The sequence below is a fragment of the Eutrigla gurnardus genome (genome assembly GCF_963514095.1).
Source record: "Eutrigla gurnardus genome assembly, chromosome: 12".
In the NCBI taxonomy this organism is placed as follows: Eukaryota; Metazoa; Chordata; class Actinopteri; order Perciformes; family Triglidae; genus Eutrigla; species Eutrigla gurnardus.
In genome coordinates, this window is record NC_139926.1 from 2395678 (window position 1) to 2416712 (window position 21035).

Genomic DNA, 21035 nt, shown 5'->3' on the forward strand with positions numbered 1-21035 from the left:
TGCCGCCAGATTTGTGCAAAAATAATTGGTTATTGCATTGTTTTCTATTCTACAGTTGCCGAATACTGTAGAATTTTAAATTACAATAATATTTTTATCATTTTTAATCTTGATCAAATATTATTTTCATTATATTCCAAAGCATGGTGGCCTTTTTAAATAAAACAAAACCCTCCACTGCATTTATTCCTGTATATAACTAAACAGACGCATCTTTGAGGAATTCATTATAAAGTCCAGCAACACTGGGCTATTAGGAGATGGAGGATCTGCCTTGGCCCCCTGGTTGATGACATCACTCACCAACCCTCACACTCACCCGGAGGTCCAATCAGTGGTACGCGGGTACTCGCTCCAGAGCGCACAATCGCCATCTTTGCTTCACAAACCGGAGGTCTCTCTAAATACAATCACTGAAATGGTTTTATTCTTACAAAAACATCACAGTCTATTGACGACAAGAGGTAAATGCTATACATTTTTTGCATTTAATAATCTCTTTTGTTCACAAATTGGCAAATGAGTGTCTGCACAATTTCACTTTCTAAATGTTATTCCATGTTCCAGAATGAGCAGTGTGTATTTTGCTCTTGGGTCAGAGGCCACTAGAGGGCAGTGAAATGAAAGATAAAAACTTGAGACAGCTCTCTCTGGCTTCAACAAAGCCATTACATAAGTTATTTAACTGACTGAATGCCTGCTCGGAAAAGAAGAGCCTCGGGGAGAATCAGTGTTTATCCTCCTCTGCTGTCTGATATGTCTTTTCTGAGATATTTAAAAGATCCCCTATAAGCGGGGTTTCTCTTATCCTCTCAAGAGATTATTTCATATGACACCTCAGTTGACTGCAAGCGTAAAACACGTCACCAAGGTAATTACTGAGATCTGGAACTGCAACTGCTACAGTAATAATATGTGGTAATTCGCATGTGTAACGGCGATGCCTTCAGGTCCCTGGAGATTGAAAACACCAAAATCACCTCTCTCTCTCTATTACTGGTCTGCAGAATGAGGAAGTAAAGTGGAATGAGAGCAGGCGGCAAACTCCGTTACTAAAAAAGTGAAGCCAAATGCTGAAGTGCCTTAAACTTGCATTCTCTCTCCATCAGGGCACGACTGCTCTGGTCTCAAATTTATGGTCTCAATCTCTAGTTTCAAGTCTTCTTCAATCCAGCATGATGTTCATTTAGTACATGATGGTCCAGTTAGAGTCAGACGGACTAGAAAGCAGGGGATGCTTTAGGGGTGGGGCTACTTGTGATTGACAGGTCACTACCACGTGATTAACAGGTCGCTAACAATGCTAGTTAGCTACTAAAATGACTTTAACACTTTGCTTTAAAGTTGACCTTGAATTATGAAGCTCACGTTCTTAGCAGTTCCACACCAGAATCCAGATGGATCCAGATCCAGTGAGGTTGCTGCTCTGCTGCTTGTGCTCGTCAGATCCACCTGTTGCTCCTCCACAGTCCAAATATGGTAACTTCCTTCACTGATTGCAAAAATTCCAAGATGGCAACGGCCAAAATGCCATCCTCAAGACTTCAAAATGGTAAATGGCCTCATTTATATAGCGCTTTTCTCCAAAGCGGTTTACAGGAATGACTGACATTCACCCATTCACTCACACATTCACACACCGACGGCGGAGTCAACCATGCAGGGCGACAGCCAGCTTGTCAGGAGCAATTGGGGTGAGGTGCCTTGCTCAGGGACACCAGACACTCAGCTAGGAGGAGCCGGGGATCGAACCATCAATCTTGCGGTTGCCAGCTAAACGCTCTACCTCCTTAGCTAAATCCCCTACTTCAAACCCGTAGTCGACAAACCAACAGGTGACGTCACCATGACTACATCCACTTCTCATATACAGTCTCATATACAGTGGTGGACTGACTGGTTTGGAGTGAGAATGTGGTTGAAGTATTACATTGGAACATGAGCTTTGGCAGTAAAGGTGGATTTTAACACAATACAACCAGAAACGAAACGCACATAATGTTTTAAAAAAAACATTTTATTATCCAGACTATAGAGGGTCAAAGATAGTGGACAAAAGAAATAATCCACATCGTTTTTTCCTAATTAACACATAAGCTCTGGGAATTTGCTTCAATAAGCCAAGTTATATACAAATCAAACCTTTCCAAATACACAATCTGTTCTTGAAACAGTACATGATGAACCCATGAGCCGCCAAACATGTCAAAAGCTGTAAAAATACAGATCTGCTGCGATGTGTACGGGTCATCTAAAGGCACACAGCCCTGGGTTACACATCATCACAACAAACCTGGCTTTTACATTTCAATAATAACATTCCCTGATGCAAATACTTAAGGTGCTGTAATGAAGATCAAGGGAGGAGAAAAGAAAGAAGAGGAAGCTGAGCCTCTAACATGTGAGATTGATGTCAAACCCCAAAAATCTGGTGATCTCATTTTCACCCATTTTGTTGAGGAATGCTTTAAGCTTGTGAGCCTGAGTGAAAGGGATAGTTCTGGAGTTTTGAAAAGGGGGTGTATGAGGTAATAATCCATAGTCAGGGTATTAGCTACAGTGGATGGCAGTCGTAACGCGAGCAACATGGATTTTAGCCACCTAAAAAAAATCCCTTTAAATGTATGCTACATTTCAAATATGTTCTGACATGCAACTGGACTGAAAGTGAAACTTGTTTACAAGTGACTTTGATTATGTGAATCGATGAATCTCACTTTCAGTTCAGTTAGCAGATTAGTATTGGTGCTATGGTGGCATGCTGAAGTGAGGAAAAATATTCGAAATATAGTGTACACTTGATTTTTTCTTTTAAGTGGCTAAAATAGGTTCTGTTGTTGCCTCCGTCCATGGCAGTATATTGTTTTGCTTTCGTGTCTGTAGTGCCTGATTCTTCAGACCACCATCTACAGTCTTGACTACGGACACAAGCCCATTTCAAACTCTTCCTTTAAAAGATGGCTTGTGGAGATGTGTTATTTAGCAGATTGCTGCACAATATGCCCGTAGAGCACCAATGTTGCGGTGAATCTGCACCCAAAGGCAAACGAAAGGTGTGTGGAAGGCTTCAGTAGGAACTCTTTCATATATGCAGAGCAAATTAAGTCATGTAAAGTGGTATGCATGTTTTAAAAATAACCCCAAGCGCTGTAGTCACCATCCTGTTTCCATATGTGTTGAAAACACAGTAGAGGCATTCAGTGCCAAGATGCAGCAGCCCAGTTAACAGGAAAAATATCAGCACATTGTACCTTTCTGCAAAGTGACGCACAGAGCGAGTGATATAGTACATCCCAACCCGAACCCAGTCAAAAACACAGCAAACTTAAGGAAGAGCATAGGGTAGGTATTTACAGTGCAAGTAGCATGTTTAAATCACCACAGCTCTTCTGGAATAGAGCGCCTGAACCCACTCAATTAGGACTTTGCAGTTTTATTCAGCTCTGCTGAACCTTGAAGGTTTCCTGTTTCACTCTCACGGCTCTCTTGTTCTGTTTTGCCTCTTGTTGTTTTATCTTATCTAACCTTATTTAGGAGCTAAAGACATCTTTTTCTCAGGAGTTGGTGGAGCCCAACTCAGAGCAAAAAGGAGAGTGAATACATAAATTAAATCGGTTGACAAAACGTCAAGTTGCATTTATCTGATTAATTATAGTAATAAACACGTTTGATTCTTCATACATAAAGAAGAGGCACTCCGTATGGTGTGAAGTCTTGTGTTGGGAGGAACGGAGCAGCATATGACCTCTGCCGTCTTTCTCTACCTCTCCAACATTTTGGATTCATGAAACAATTTTAAAACTCACAATGGAATTCTACAAGGCAACACAAGTTGTCTGAGCAACTTTGGTTCAACACTTGTAATGCAACACATTGCATCTGCTGCTGCAACAGTGAGGGATCTAAATGAACTGTGATGGACACATTTACTGTGATGTTGACAAAAGTGAGATAAATCTGAGCATATGCACATAAAGACTCACCCAAGTGTTCACGCCTGCAACCTTACATATGTGTTTGAGCCGCACACACACACACCCAGAACAGTCATTGAATGATCTGCGGAACAGAAGTGTTGGCCTCGGATTTTGTTTGTGAAAGTGTTCAGCAAAAACTCTCACAGGATATGAGCTGGAAAGAGAAAAAGAACATAAAGCAGAGAAAACCAACTTTGACGATTACAAACTGTCCTCTAACGCCTCTCTCATTTGGTTAAAGTGACGACAAAATCCACAGACACAGACCATTCAAGAAAATCAAGGGGCTTCAGATTCTGATAAACAGACGGAGAGTAACTGAATCAGGTCCAACATGATTCAAAGCAAATTTCTTTTTCACTTCCCCCTCTTCCCTCACAGTCGCTGCCAATACGTCTTGAAGTGGGTGTTAATGACCGCACAACTCATCCAACTCCACACCGGGCCAAAGTCCTTGTTCAGATCCAAACAGAGTGAGATTTGTTGGCTGGTGCGAGAGGATCCTAACCCTGGGAATCATGTTCTTTGGGCGTCCATTTTAACCTGTTTCAAAACAACTTGTTTTATTAGGCCATCTGCACTCAATAAGAGCAGCTGAAAAAACGCAGCAGCAGCAGACTGCAGCCTTCATAACAGTGAGCCTACTGCGCCTCTCCATCAGCTCATACCGCGGCAGACGGACACCACCATTGTCTTCCACTTTTTGTTTTCTTTTACATTCTTCTCTGTTTTTGCCACGGGCAGATGTCCTTATCTTGTCAACAAAAAAAAACCTTGACTAAATTTGACTTTTTCTAATTTCCTCAACAGAGCAGTGTGACACTCAGACACAACAGTATCATCCAGCTCTGGTGCAGATTATTTGGATTGGTTCCAGCCAGTGTTCACTGCAGTCAGCTGCCTCAGTACATCTAGAGCATCTTTTTTATAATGCTCTATTGATCCTTGAAGCAGGAATTTTACCTCTTGCTTTCTCCTTTTCCAACAGCATTGAGACTGTATGGTACAGTATTTCAACATGTAGGCCAACTGCCACATGTTGCAAACCACCCATAGAAATGCTGCTAAAAGAGCAGATTACGCAACCCAGACATCTAAAAAGCCCTTTTAGACAAATGTGGCTTTGATTTTACTCATTAGGCTTAGATCAATCAGCTAGGGCTGGAGTGTCCTCGGGTCACATGCAATGGAAATATATCAGCCTTCAACCCTTTGTTGAACAGAGAGCACCATCTATTGGGCTCAGAAAATAAAGAAAATGCTTCACGAAGCTTAATTTGGACATCACTACTGTTTTGTAAATGGATTGTTCACGTTTTCAGAATGTACTTCATTATTATTATTATAGGTTGTTATTCAATAGTTGTACTGGTCTGGCCCAATTGAGATCAAATTGGTCTTTATGTAGCCGATAAACTACGATTAGTTTGACACCCCTGATCCAGGGGGGATAAAAAGGGCTGGGTGCATCTATTGACTCCCCTGTTGCTTTGTAAAGGGGTGTTCACACAAAACGAAAATCTTTTGCACAACCTAATTACATGTCAATTCAATTGACAGACGCAAGTTTTCTGTGGCGCGAATAGCGCAACGATTCACAAAATTACGCTAATGAGGCGAAATGATTCAATTCCAAATTCACGTTGACACTGATGCAAAGCCAATCAGCGTTTCGATCCTTCGAGTGGTCTGTGGTCTCACGGCGGCGTGAGATAGGATCCTATGTTTCACACAGAGACAAACCTGTGGTACAAACATCAAGGTCACTGCCATATTTCTGCTGAGACGACGTTATGTTCAGAGTTTACGGAGCAGCTACAGTGTTAGCATAGCCTAACTCTGAGGGAGCCGAACGCTATTGCCAAAACAAGCATTTCAAAGTTATTTGGGTATCGTCTTAACGGACAGACTTAACAAACCATGACTTCTGACTTTTTACCAATCGTTCGGCATACTCTTTATCCTTGTATTGCAGTTAAATCACAACGTTGTTTTTTTTATTTCGGAGCATAGCGAACGCTGCTGTGAACCAGCCGATCTCTGGCTTGCTATTCAGAGTAACGTTATTAACTCAGACAGGATGCTGTTTAGTTTCCTGGTGTATCTGCATCACAACATGTACAAAGCAGTAATAGTGTTTATTTCGGCCTTAAATGATGAAACATTATCGGTGTCTACACAGAGTTAAACCCCCCCTCCGTCCTCTCCGGTGGGTCCAGCCTGGGCGACGCAAATGAACTCAACTGACATGTGGATAAACAACTGATTCTGCAACCAAACTCGTGCGACAAACGGAATGTGAAGATTTGCGTCGCGTTCGGTGTGAACACTCCTTAAGACTTTAAGTCCCACTGGGATGCCTCTGGTGGTCCCCATTGAGTTAGCAGACTTTATACTGGTCTTAAACTGTGGACATGATTCTCATCCAGACATAACCTGGTGCTACAAGGAACTTTATCACCCATCCTTTCTACAATCCTTGAAAAACTCTTAGGGCAACACAAAGAAGCCCAGAGAAACCCTTTCTTTAAAAGAGGGTTCTTCAGAACCCTTCAGGAAACTCCGTAAGCAACTGATGCTGTACAATTCATTTCAATTTCATTTTATTCATAGTGTCATATCATATCAAAAGTTATCTCAGGGCATTTTTCACTAGAACACGCTCATGCACGCAATGCATTTCAAAGTCCCAACATCACCCAGGAGCGTTTCAGCGCGACAGTGGTGAGAAAAAACTGCCTTAACCGATTTAACTTTAGGCAGAAATCTCGAGCAGACCAGGCTCTTGGGTTCCTTCTGCATTGAGTGTTGGTAGTAATATTAGTAGTACTAGTAATATTAACAGCAGTACAGTTCAGTGTGCCCAAAGCAGAGGAATAAATGCCATTGTGATCATTGTTGCAGGCCACTTCTGTATAAAATAATCCTACTTGTGGCCAAGTGATGAACTCACTGAAGTTTTCCAGTAACAACTATTAGTGGAGTAGTTACGCAGTGGAATTAGCAGTGGAATTAGCAGTGGAATTAGCAAGCCAGCTAGCTAACTAGCTAGACAACTGGCTAGCCAACATGCAACACCGGTTAAAGAAAATGAGCCAAGCGTGAACAGTGTCAAAGCTGGGTCCACCTTACTCAAATTTACTCAGTAGGACGACATACCTAACTAACTAGGTACCTAGATAACTAAGTAGCTACCTAGCTAACCAGCTACATAGCTAACTATCCAGACATCCGTCCCTAGAGCTGAGTCCGCTTTCTTCCTGGCAAGCTGCGACAACACTCGTCAGCTACACTGGCGTGTTTTCAACTTAACAACCAACAAAAATCACCATTTTCGTTTGTACTTAAATGACCACTGAAAATAGTTCAATATCTGTTCCACTCCTTTTCTATTCCTATTGGCTAATTAGAGGCTTCTTCGCTTCTGACCATGCTATCCTGCTGCCCTGATATGTCTGACAACACCCAGATAGGACGATAAAGAACTAACACTCTCTCTGGGCGCAGGTGTGTGGTTTGTCTTGGATATTGTCCTAGCAGGTGGCTTACAGTTGTGGCTATGGTTACACTCATCCCATGTTCAGTTGCTGTGCATCATCTGATCACGCCAGGTAATTTTCAGTGATGCAATGCAAAAACCAGCTTGTACTAGCATTGCTGTCAGAGATTCTGGACCAAACATGAATGTGGCAGATGTAAAGATTATGTAGAAGTAACATTTTTTAGGCCAGGTGTGGCCGCATTGATGTGATTTCCATAACTTGTGTTGAAATATCAGTATGACCATAGCATGTGTGACTTCCAGCTACATCATAGAATTTAGGAGCACCTCTGCAGACCAGATTTTGGGAGTGGCTAAGGACATCAAAGAGTCATGTGTAGGTATTAGCTCTCATCCTGACTGTTTGATGTGATAGCTGGAATGCGCAATGCATTAGCTTGAATACTGAGCCATGTTATCAGATTGCGTTTACTTCACCTGTAAGCTCATTTTCCATTGAGTCATCCATCCCTATAGAGGGATTTGTGTACCAATTTCTACTAAAGGCTCATTTATGCTCTACGCTAGACACGCATACGGATACGGACGGAGCCTTCTGTCCGTTCTCTGCGTACATTTCGTCCGTATTTCTATACGTATCCTGCAAGCTTGCGGATGCGTACAGATACGGACCAAACATTGCAGTTCCAACGGAAATCGTGGGGGCAGTGTCGGGCATTGTACACAGAAAGTGCCGTGAATAGCATACACAAATTAAAAAACGTTTTAAAAATGACTGATCCCTGACGCAAGGAAGCGAATGGTGACCGCTAGTCGCTCAGCCGGCGTCACCGGTGAATTGTGCGAGTTCCCATGCTTAATGTGAGCAGCCACCCGGCGAAGCCAGTTGTCGAAAGCCCCGACGGACATCCTGATATACTGAAAATGACGTTCGTCGTCAATTTCTCTCATCGCTAAAACCAATGACTGGAAGTCTCCGTCCACACTCAGACCACTGCCGTCTTCAACGCTGCCTGCGATTTTGCCTCCTTCTCAATAGATGCAGGATCGTTATCTCCTCCATTGTCCAGTCGCCATGTTTGTTGTTGTGATAAACTTATTTTTTTTAAACTTTATTGGAGTAGGCCTAACTTTCTAATGTGAACGATGCCCTCTAGAGGATGTTTTGCTCAACGTCCATTCCAACGTAGAGGACGCATGAAAGCATGAGGGCAGCGATGTTTAGAACGTTGATAATGAAGCATAAATGAGCCTTAAGGCACATTATTAAATACTTTGTACATTCTAATTCATGACTTTATTAATGGTTAATAAATAATTTCCTAATGCTTTCTAGATCACTTCAAATTATATTCTAATTAGTAGTTGAAGACTGGTGTTTATCTCTTCACTATCAATTTTGATGAAGCCCCAATGTTGTTAATCAGATGTAAGTAATGGTTTTCAATTAATTAATTTCAAAAAATGTTTTACATGACTTATTAGAAAGTAAGTCACCAACTATCCTTTATCATCATATTAGCAACATTTAGAATATTATTAACAAACACACATGATAAACACCAGGTATTTCTTTCAAAATCTGGTACTCCAAAACTTGCTCTTATTTAAAGCTTCATATGCTCAATTTCTATTAGAAATATGAACCGTTGTTGGGACGTGGGAAAAATATACATAAATTGTGATGAATTCAAAATGTTCAGTCTATAGGTATGACAGTTCACAGCCCTCTGATCTATTAAGCATTAGTAAATGATCAGTGAACCACATATATAGCCATCTGTTATTGCTTTTCAATCCCTTTATAAAGAGTGCCAACATTTGTAATCGTAATCTGTATAGTAAAACACTCCCATATATAGCTTGAACAAGGCTATGATATGATATTTATGCATGTTAGCTAAAGGAGTACCATGGTGTTGAAGTGTATGCACAATCAAAGCATTGTCTCATGCTAGAGCAATTCATTTGTGATGTAATAATCAGGGTCATTACAGATTCCTGATTAGCAAATCAACACCTCTTAAATTATGCTACGGCACCTTATATATGCTGTAATAAGACGTGAAAATGTAGCTGGCGTTCCCAAACCGTATTTCTGTCCCTGTTATGAGTGCAGAAATGCAGCACCCATGTAACAGCTGTGAAGTCAATAAATTGAGAAATATGTCAGCCTCTCTTGAGTACAGTTCAAAGCCACCTTTGGACCAGACTTATACTACAGCAGAGAGTTGTACAAACGTTTTATATTCCATTTTTCTTGTGAAAAGGAGAGCAAAAAGTATCCAGCAAGTCACAAATGATATAGAACACATATAATTCCTGTGCATAGTTTGTCACTTGTAAACCTGACCATAGCTTGCTCTTGTTAGTAGACAAAAGTAATGAGCAAGTTTTGCAGAGGCTCTGCAGTCTGGTCACTGGGGTCCGTAGGGTTGTAAGGAGTAGAGGATGGCAGAGCAAGGGCCAAAGTCAGGTGGGGGAATAGCTGGGAGAGGGATTGAGCAGGTGGTCCCACCACACTGTATGCCTTTAGGGCAGAGAGTCCGTTGAGAACTGCTACATCCAGAAAGGTCACATGGAAGGAAGAATAGAAGTCAAATGAGAGGGTTTGTAGTTCCACTGTAACCCCTGCTGCTGGGGAGATTGTAATTTCCTGGTCGGGGTAGGGAACCTCTGGTAGTGCACTGTGGATCCTGAGGGTCCGTAGACCTAGCAGAGCCAGGGACTGACCGTCAATTGGTTTTATTCCACAAAAAGACAACCGCAAATGGCCAACCATGCTCCTGTTCAGCAGCTCCTCCAGGACCCAGAGCTCCTTCACCCACAAGGTGAGTCGTCCAGGCTCTCTGATCCCAGCAGGGGGCAGAGCAGAGCGCAAAACAGTGTGGCATCTGCACAGTGAGTTGGCCAGAGCCTCGTCACAGTCCCGGATGGGTGTGAAGCAGCTGCAGTTCCTCAGGTTGTAGCCCGGGGAGCCACTGTGGAACAACAGTGTGGAATTGACCGACAGAGACGTTTCCCATAGGGGTGCAGAGCATGTTGTCTGGGTGACAACCGTCAGGAAGAATAGCAACCATAGTGACCATGGCAACAAGACAGAGGAGACAGTTTTTGGAGACATCTCCATCGAGTTCAAAGTGACTACATCTTCACCATGTGGAGAGACCTGATTTTAGAGAGATGGCAGAAGCTGTAAACAGACAGAAAGAGTAAAGTTAGCATGTACATATAAGTAGAGGACAGTACTGAGAATGTAGGTGTTGACACTAACTTTCATCAAAGAACAGAGTCAGCAGTATCCCAGGTTTAATCATCACTCTATGACTCACTCCAATAACTTTACTTCACTAAAAGCAAATGACACACAAAGAAACTCTCTTTCTCTGTGCTCTACAGTAACCTGCTTCAGCTCTTTTTACAACATGTGGAGGCCAGCTTAAGACCAACAGCCAACTGAATTCAGCTCTTTCCAGTCTAGCCCTCCCTCTCTCTCTCTCTCCCTCACACACACACACACACACACACACACACACACACACACACACACACACACACACACACACACACACACACACACACACACACACACACACACATAATTGAGCCACTTTGAGTCCTTCCAGGCCCCAGGCTAATGCGGATGGCGTTGGGTTGCTTATAAAACTCTCAGCATCATGAAACCTTGGCCTCTTTAATTCCACATTCAGGAAAAGTGGACTGAATAAGTATTCTTGACTTCCACAGACTTTCAGTGTTTCCAGTCTTTACTTGATTGTTCAAAAACAGGTTTGATCCATCACCCATCCAAATTCGCATTTGATACCAAAGATGCCATTTTCACATTTTACGTCATTATATCGGCACCGGCTCTATAAACTTTTGTATAAATCCAATTAAAATGCAATGTGGTTAGGATGTTAATTCCATCAACCACTGTATAAAAACAAGACTGAAAATAAATGAAAAGTAACCATTGAAAATAATAGGCATTTATTTAAAATTATGTTTCTAGCTAACATTACTATTCTGGAAAGTACCAGTTTAATTAAATAAAGTGATCTAAAAGCCATCTGATGATTAGACAAGTAGCAACAAGACAGCTTGGACGAACCATGAAAACAGACGGGCTAGCAGGGAGACATTTAAACATGAATAAGCTTCTGCTACCGTAATAAGTCCAGATGTGGATGTACTTTCAGTGGGCTAACTTTCAGTGGGCTAACTCCTGTATTGATAGGCTATTGGTCGAGGGACTGATTGAGTTCACCATAGAAATAAAATAGGAGTAAAGGACATTCACCTTCAAATCATTGTAGCAGGAAGACATTTTTATGTGTACAATCATCATTGCAACATCATCACACTGTAAGAAAAATATTGATATCGTCAGATGACTGACAACTTTAGTTGGCTGAAGTGCAACATTAAAGAAGTGGAATTAGAAAACTATCTAGCTAACTGGCAGACACCTGGCTAGTTAGCTAGCTTATCATTCTTTATTGCTACACTGGTTACAGAAAATTAGGCAAACAACCGGACTTCTCAATGGCCCCTTTTAGACAGCCTTTTCGATCACACCGTTTTCTGCCCCGTATTCAGTCTAAATGCTCGCTGAGGCAGAAAGGCGTAACAGAATATTAACCTTCTGAGACGCCAACAGAGGTCGTCACAGAGCTGCATCAGAGGAGAAACGAGGCAATACGGTGTTCTGTTTAAACATTAGGATTCTGCCATTTCAGCAGAATCGTCTATAACAGGGGCTATAGACTCAGTGTGTGGGATTTGGCTCATTGGCCTTTTCCTCACTCAAGTGAAGTTGGTCTGCAGATAGTTGGGATATACACAAAAAGAATTAGAAGATTTGCAAGACGTTGGCACATTTGATTCTGACCGAGGTGCCTTTGTGTCACCAGGAAGCACTTCCCTTTTCTCTGCAGCCTGTTTACTCGGCACATGGGACATTATTTATGGAAAGGTTCCCAGACTTTAGTTCTGATTTCTTTGTAAGATCTTTTCCAAGAATGGGATTTTTTTTATTTTAAAAGCACTTAAACTATGTAGACTATGTAGAATATCCACTGTGGAGCCTCAAAAAAATAAAGCTTCAATCTTTGATGAAAAATTAACTAAATTAACCCAAGCTGATGAAATCCAGCAAACGTTGGGTATCAGTCGATATATAGTACGGATCTGATAGCTGTGTATAATAAATAAGCACTATACCTCAATATTTGGAAAAGACCAGGATCATGCTTTCTTTTGTAAGGCAACACCAGATTGTTAGTTATTAAAATAATGGCATCATATATCAAATTAGCCCTAGTCTAGCCCCTGAGCCTCTTAAACTGGAATCAAATTAATTCCTAATATAAAACTGTTTACAACCAAATTTAAGTATTGGCTAAAAAAAAACGAAGCTGTTCCCATTAACTCTTTGTGTTCTGACATTTAACTTTAAAGGTGTTATATGTAATAATATACAGGAATGATTTTGTGGTATGTAGCCTACATTAGTGTACTATGTTATGTAGGTTTTATATGCTATTATGCTGATTATGCATATATTAATGTGTAATCTAGTTTTAGTATGTTGATCGTTTATGTAATTGTGTGCTGATTATGTTGTTCATGTACAAGAGTTGAAAATTAGCAATAGCTATAAACTCTCTGTATAGTACATCAGTTGCATTCCTTGTATTGGAACTACTGTATCGTCCGTGTATAAATAAAATTAAATTCTATTCTATTCTAGCCTAAAGTCACAGTTTCCTGATTTCAGTCAATATGGGACCGATTTTCCATGTGTATCACTATTGATGCATCTCTATTGCGCATAAGCAAGATTGCATACAAAGGCAATGCAAAGACACAAATAGATTCACATTGGTTGGTGCTGAAATATCTCAACTTGAGCGTGACACTGTGTCTCAAAAGCCTATCAGCATTGGTCTACGATACATCTCACATTAGTCCAGAGACCAGACCAGACTATGTGGAGAAACCAGAGACTGTCTGTGGTCCCCCAGAGGTCTACAATAGTAGCTCACATTAGTCCAGAGACCAGACCAGACTATGTGGAGAAACCAGAGACTGTCTGTGGTACAAACAACAAGGTCGATGCCATATTTGTCTAGATTACCTTATTTGGAGTGTTGATGGACCAGCTACGATGTTAGCTTAGCCTAGCACCCATCAACAAGACTCCATTCATAAAACAAGCATTTTAAAAGTTGTTTGTTTGTTGTATTACAGACAGACCTAACAAAGCATGACTTCAGACTATTTACAAATCACAGCATCATTGTTTATTTGGGGTACTTACCGCTGTAGTAAACCAGCCACTGCTATTCACAGTGAATTGTTCAGGGTTTTAATTTTCAAGTAGGCCTCCGTGTTCAGGCTCCTTGCCCTACATTCAGTCTATTATTTTTTTCCTCCCACATTGTGAGTGTGCAACACCACTTTACCTTGTAACATGCAATGATGGATCCTGGTCTTGCCACCTTCTTTGGTATGCACAACCTTCACAGGCACCCAGCCCTCCTCAAGCCTGTCCATCTCAGGAGCCCCAGCATGGAGAGGATGACCCACAGTGGGCAACGCACCTATTGCACCCGTCTCCTGAGACAGGAAACTCCCCTGAAACGGAGCATGGTCCTAGGCTGGGCTGCCAGCATCTGAGTAATTTCTCCATACCAAAGTGACCTTGGGGTCCATAAAGTCCAACAACTGATTCTGCCTCACTCTTTCCAACAGGGGAAGTATGAGATGCAGAGGAGAGCCTCCAGGGACTACCGGTACTGAGGCCCACAACTGAAGGCTGTCTACCATCCTCAACAGGGCCTTGGCCCACCTCTGCCCTGCCTGTTTTTATGCACTACCATGTTGTGGTCATCTTTCCTCGCCATTATGTGCTTCCCCCATGGGTTCATGTACTGGAGGGCCAAGAAGGAGGTTGATGTTTCGGTCCTACCCCCCGTAGCATAGGTAACCAAAGGAATGGTGAACTGCCCTAAACTTGCATTCTCTACTGGCCATCAGGAGGCAACTCCTCTGGTTGCAGATTTATTATCTCAGGAAACATTGTAAACATGAGTTTATGGTTAAACCTTAAAGGTACTTAAGAGGTGGAAAAAAACAGGAAAGGTGGATCATATGGGGTTAAACTACAATTTGGCGTTAAAGTCCCATTTCTGGTATCATGACTGTGCTGCTATAAATACACTTGACTTAACTGTGGTTGGTTTACAGTAGCAGCTGCCCTCCATACACACAGCCTGTCCTCTCAATCCTCCACCGTCTTACCTCACTGCTAATATTAGTCATCGTCTTCCCAGCTGTTCCCAGCGTCTGGCTCTCCCACACATTATTTAAGTCACTTTCTTTCTTTTTCCATGTGCCTTTCCTTGCCCTCTCCACAACTCTCCTTTCTCTTCTCCTCTCTTTTGCTTTGCTTCCTCCATCTCTGTAACCCTTGCAACAAGCTACAGCTGCAGGACTGGAGGGCTAAACAAAGATGAAAATCACATTCCACATTCAAGTGGCAGCGGGTTTTAGAATGAAATGAAAATTAATACTTCATAATATTACATAATTTACAGGTACATGTACAGTCAGAGAATGGGGCGACACTTTTTGTGTTTGTGAGAAAGAGCGTGAGGTGGCCGGCGCTCCGCACGGCCGCCCTGCGCGGCTCCAGCTTGTTAAAGGAGAGGCTCAATGCATTCCTCTGACATCATGCTCCACCGCAGGCACCCACCCTAATCCTCTCTTCCTCTCACTTACAGTCCCTCTCTTCCTCTGTCACCCATCTCATCTAAATGTCTCTCATTCCCCTCTCTCTCACTCAGTAGCTGCTACGGAGAAGAAACTCCAAAAAATGGCAAATATACATTGAAAAATGTTGAAATACTGTTCAGAATACTTGGGCTGACACATTTAAAAAAGGCCTAATTTAGAATAAAACTGCACAAGCTTCTAAAAATGTTTTAGCATGGTGGTGACTCAGTGGATTACATCATTTCACTTCCTGCTGACCATGTTTACTGTCTCGCCTCTAATGATACCAAGATGCTCCAACATTAACCCATTTGTTCATAGAAATAAAATAGTAGAAAGGACATTCCAATTCAATGTAGCAGGATGTCAGAGCTGCTGACATTTTTATGTCTACATGTGAACACTGTTGCCATTGCGACCGTTACAGTGGACTGAAAAGTAAACAGACTTACAGCAAGTCACGGAGTCACTGATGTTTTCCAGTAACAAGTATGAGTGGACGAGTAACGCTACCATGCAGAGAAAGACTTCATTTAAGAATGTAATGCTTCAGTCATACACTCTTACCAAACCGTAGGAAACAACACTTTTCTCATTAAAGCTGTGGAATTAGCAAAATAGCTAGCTATCTGGCTAGCTATCTAACTTTACAGCCCCACTGAACTGTGTTGTCACCATAACAACTAACAACAATTGGCATTTGCGTTATCATCACTTGAATATTTTGGCCAATACAATTTCTGTGCTCCTCAGCTTAGCTTAATGTAAAGACTGGAAACATGGGGAAACAGTTAGCCTGGCTCATTCGAAATGTAAAAAATACTATACACATACGGCATTTATAAAGCTCACAATTGTCATTTGATAGTTATTTTAGAAAAACATAAATATTATGTATGCTTTAAATATTGAATTATTTCTTCAAAACTTCAAAACTCACAAATATATAATTGTCCAAAAAAAAAAATCAGTCAGTCAAATAAGTTAAAGTTACTAAAATAAGAGGAAATAAGAATCAGATACACATTTGGGTATTTACAGCCCCTGGGAAGTATAGCTCTCTAGCACAGAGAAATAATATATCAGGCCTTGGGAACACCCATAATGCTGAGGATCAAATCATTGTTCGTTTTGGATTTTTCATGAAATTTGATATTAGTAAATACCAAATTATACACAAAGTGTTATTGGTAAGTAGGCTACTACACAGTGTTTTCTCCAATATGTGTACCCACACAGTATATAACGTGTATATCACTCAGGCTCTCTCTACAATTAAATACAATTCTTTAGATACAGTGGAAACTCCTGAAGCATTTGTCTTGCATTGGGAATGCAGACCATTTATATTTATTGACTGCTGTGTAGTTCAATCAAGTAATGAGGCTGTGATCAAAACTCCCATGTCTCATAGGCAGCTAATTTTCAGACCATGCGTGTCAGTTTGGTTAGATAGAATGAGGGCAAAACTTAATTTTCCAAAATGATTATGTTGGATATAAGACACAGTGCAGAGGCAGTATTTCAATGAGTAGCAGTTTCATAAATCATTCATTTTAGATTAGTTTGGATTAGATTACTGTATGGTCTGAAAATACATTTGACAAATGTATAGGTATAAAACATACACAAGTCATAGAGGTGCTACAGAATAATGTTTGAATGTTACTCAGGTTCACGGCATCCGAATCAATTGATCATGTTTTCAACCATGTGTCAGTAAAGTACGTTATAATAATGTGAAAAATATATTGTTATAACGTGAGAATGTTAGAATAGATCAATTTCAAAGGAAACATATTTAGCCTCACGTTCTTTGTCCACTATTTTGCGATAGAGAACACACTAATCATAAGTCTAATGCTGTATATTATGTGACCACCTAATGTGAATTTCATGTAAATCAGCAGATCTTTATCACATAAGGCCTACCTCCTTCTCTTTTCGAGTATCTATCTTATCCAGTACATGCAACTTGTGCCAGGCTGGACTATGTAAAGTCAAGGAGCCATGGCCTACCGCCTACTAAATGAACGTATGAATGAATGATGAAGTATGATTTTACGAGCAGACTGTTGTATGCTCAATCAACAGCCGTCTCAAGGCATCCCACCAGAGGCTCTGCTCTGAAAAGTTTCCCAGCAGACGTTATTTGGATAAACTGACCACATTTTTGGAATCAAAATGGTTACTTTCTCGCCTGAAAACATTCAATTCATGCTATTTTAATACAACTTTCACTAACTCCATTAGCTTTAGCCTACATTAGTTATTTTCTTAAACATATTGTTACAGGTCTCATCATAATCATGGTTATCCTCACTGGCGACAAGTTCTTGCCCAAGGGATACTTTGTATTATACAGGCCAGTGACGGCAGAGACGAACTGGGGCAGAAAGTGACAGTTCTGTAGTATCACTGTCACATGTGAATCAAAAATAATATGGATCATCTGGATGCCTTCTCTGATTATTTGACTGATAATTAATAAGCTAACAATTTCCTTCTTGAGCCGTACTCACTGTGTGGATCTAACTCCATGGACTCAGTTAAGTGGATGGACAACCCAATATCTATACAAAAGAACAGTTTTGATAAATAACGTCCATTTCATAATTGTTCTGCAGTTCTTCAGCCACCACAATGTGTTCCCACTCCAAACATTTCTGGGGGAAAGTTTTTCTGTCATCCATTTTAAATGACTAAAATGCTGTATTTCTTCGAATAACAGCGCTTTAATTTCATTGGAGATCATCAGTTTACCGAAGAAAAGAATGGTATATTCCAACAGTACACCGAATATACAAACAGTCCAGTTTTTGCTTGAGTCAATATTCACAAGAAACTCGTTGCTTTTACAGTTTCACACTATTTCCTTCTTTGCTCAGTCTTTACACATACAAATACACAGTGACAGTGGAAGCAGATTGTGTGGTTTGGGCTGACAGATTATATCACAACTCAGCTTCTGTAGGCTTCTTTGTGATTTCAACGGCCATGTGTTTCTAATTTAGTCCATGCATTTTACCTAAAATGTGGGTCAACAAAGTGCAACAAAAACAAACTCAATGGATTCCATTGAATGGATTTGTACTCATGTTCTGAATAAGAAAAAAGTCATCAGGAATTGCACGAAGGGAAAGTTTTGAAAATTACCTAAAATTGTTCTACCCAGATCTAGTCTGACTCTACCCAGATCTAGTCTGACTCTACCCAGATCTAGTCTGAGTCTTCCCAGATCTAGTCTGACTCTACCCAGATCTAGTCTGAGTCTTCCCAGATTTAGTCTGAGTCTACCCAAATCTAGTGTGAGTCCATCCAGATCTAGTCTGACTCTACCTAGATCTGGTCTGACTCTACCCAGATCTAGTCTGACTCTACCCAGACCTAGTCTGACTCTACCCAGATCTGGTCTTACTCTACCCAAATCTACCCAGATCTAGTCTGACTCTACCCAGATCTGGTCTGACTCTACCCAGATCTTGTCTGACTCTACCCAGATCTGGTCTTACTCTACCCAAATCTAGTCTGACTCTACCCAGATCTAGTCTGACTCTACCCAGACCTAGTCTGACTCTACCCAGACCTAGTTTGACTCTACCCAGATCTGGTCTGACTCTACCCAGATCTAGTCTGACTCTACCCAGACCTGGTCTGACCCTACCCAGACCTGGTCTGACTCTACCCAGATCTGGTCTGACTTTACCCAGATCTGGTCTGACTCTACCCAGATCTGGTCTGACTCTACCCAGATCTAGTCTGACTCTACCCAGACCTAGACTGACTCTACCCAGACCTAGACTGACTCTACCCAGATCTGGTCTGACTCTACCCAGATCTAGTCTGTCTCTACCCATATCTGGTCTGATTCTAATCAGATCTGGTCTGGCTCCACCCAGGTCCTACCCAGATAAATCCTGGTAACCCCAGATCTAGTCATATTCCCACCAGATCTGACCAGATTCTACCCACAATTGTTCCTATTCTACCCAAATGTGTTTTTATTCTACCCAGATCTGGTCCTGTTCTATCCAGTGGTTCTATTCAGGCAAACCAGATGGTTGGCCTTATTCTACTCAGAGTATTCTTGCACTTCAGATCCATTTCTTACCTTGATAGATAGTCCACTGCATTAGTTGATGCAGGAAACATGTGCATGTCCCGTCAAATATCAATTAAAAAATACTCAAAAGTAATTGTATTTAACACTATAACCGCCAAGGGAGTCATTTTTATCCCCACTTTTTCAAATGCATGTAACTCTGTTAAAATGAAACCCCTACATATCCTGACTGATCCTAAAATGATTGATCATCTATCTAATTATGGTGGTTGGTCGAAAAGGGGAAAAAATGTTACAAAAAAAATTTGATCTCCAACCGCCATTGACAGCAGCTTTGGGCAGCCAATGTCCAAAGTGCGAGCTATCTGCTGTCAGCCGCGCAAAAATTGTTGTCACTGGTCCGGTTGCTAAGCAACGCGGTGTCCACACACCGAGCCATGTGTGTGCACTGCCTTATTTTGTTCCTTACTATTTTTTAATTTACAAGTTAGTTCTTGCTTGTATGAAGTTTATTGATTGATTATTTCGAAATATATGGCTTTTGGATCTGTATTAAACACTATATAGTAATTGTACAATCTGAATTTTAAGTTCTTTGGTCAGATCAGGTGTATTATGAAAAAAACAGGATAATGAAACTGCTTCAAAATTGTCTATTGCGATTACTGATGCTGTGGTGTCAGGGGTCAAAATGATCCCAGTGTTGGTTCTAGGGGGTATTTGAATGAAGTTTTAAATGCATATAACAGAAATACTGCCCATATCTGAGTGTAACCCTTTGAAATATGAAATTGATATGGTCACTCGTGCTGATTGTGGCCATTTTGAATTTCCTGGATTTCACACTTTTTGTAAAGAGGTTTAAGATTCTCAGTCATCCAGGTTACGGTAAAGATTTTAAAGGATACCTTTATCCATACGAAACAAGTAAATATCTTTTGTTGGAATTTGTGAGCTCATGTCACATTCGAGAAATAATTGTATTTATATTTTTAGATTGAACATTAAAGAACAATCATCTTTTACAGCCTGCGAGTGTGAGCCATCAGCAGCACTCGTGTTCTGTGCATGCAGCAGACAAATCACTGATGAAACAAGCCAACTGTAGGACAGCACATGTGCATTTGAGCTTAGCGTACTTACGTGGACGGCTCAGTGCTGGTTACGATGGCATGCTGCTGCTGCCGTCTGGCTCCGGGCTGATCTATCCAGCTTCCTCGTGCAGTGAGAGCAGCTTCCTGTCTGCAGGTTGACTGGAAAACCTCATCTGGCTGTCTGACAACAGAAGAGAGAGGGAGAGACTGTCAGGATGGAGGGAGAGGGGTAGAAGAAAGGACAGACCAAAAACATCCCGGGACACTGGATAGATTGCTTCAGATGTGACAGCATGACAGACTCACACTCCATTTTCTCGGGTTTCTTCTCATCCTTCTTCCCATTCCTCACTCTTCAGCCCCACTCTCCTCCTATTTTGGGAACCGCCTCTCAATTTCCAAGGAAGCAATTTTTACCCATAGAATGGCTGTCTATGGCGCCATCTTGTGGCCTAGAATGTTATCACAGCAACATCAACCACATGTCAGTAGCTGTATCTTTGTTGGGCCTTTGTTGGGTCCTTCAGTATTTCAAGACTGAAGGACATGATTTAGTTTTTTTGTTTAGTTAATTTCATGTTTTTTTTTAAGTTATCTGCCTCTTGTGTCCTGTGTTT

The 21035-nt window shown here is 41.2% G+C and overlaps 1 protein-coding gene across 3 annotated transcripts in view; it reads right to left on the reverse strand.

The window, feature by feature from the left end:
• The window catches only part of LOC311021618 (exosomal polycystin-1-interacting protein-like), a 178053-nt gene extending 157270 nt beyond the window's left edge, over positions 1-20783 (reverse strand). Inside the window, exons 1-3 of one of the 3 annotated variants that reach the window (XR_014598022.1) lie at positions 20725-20783; positions 20468-20599; positions 8625-10672 (exon numbers count right to left, since the gene is read on the reverse strand). Coding sequence is in view for 2 of the 3 variants with exons in the window: in XM_084022287.1 (XP_083878413.1) it covers positions 9848-10609 (762 nt within the window). In the remaining variant the exon portion in view is untranslated. Of the gene's footprint in view, positions 1-6563; positions 10673-20467; positions 20600-20724 lie in introns of those variants that run through there. The other 2 variants (XM_084022287.1, XM_084022288.1) reach the window with 2 other exon arrangements.
• Positions 20784-21035: the final 252 nt, after the last annotated feature.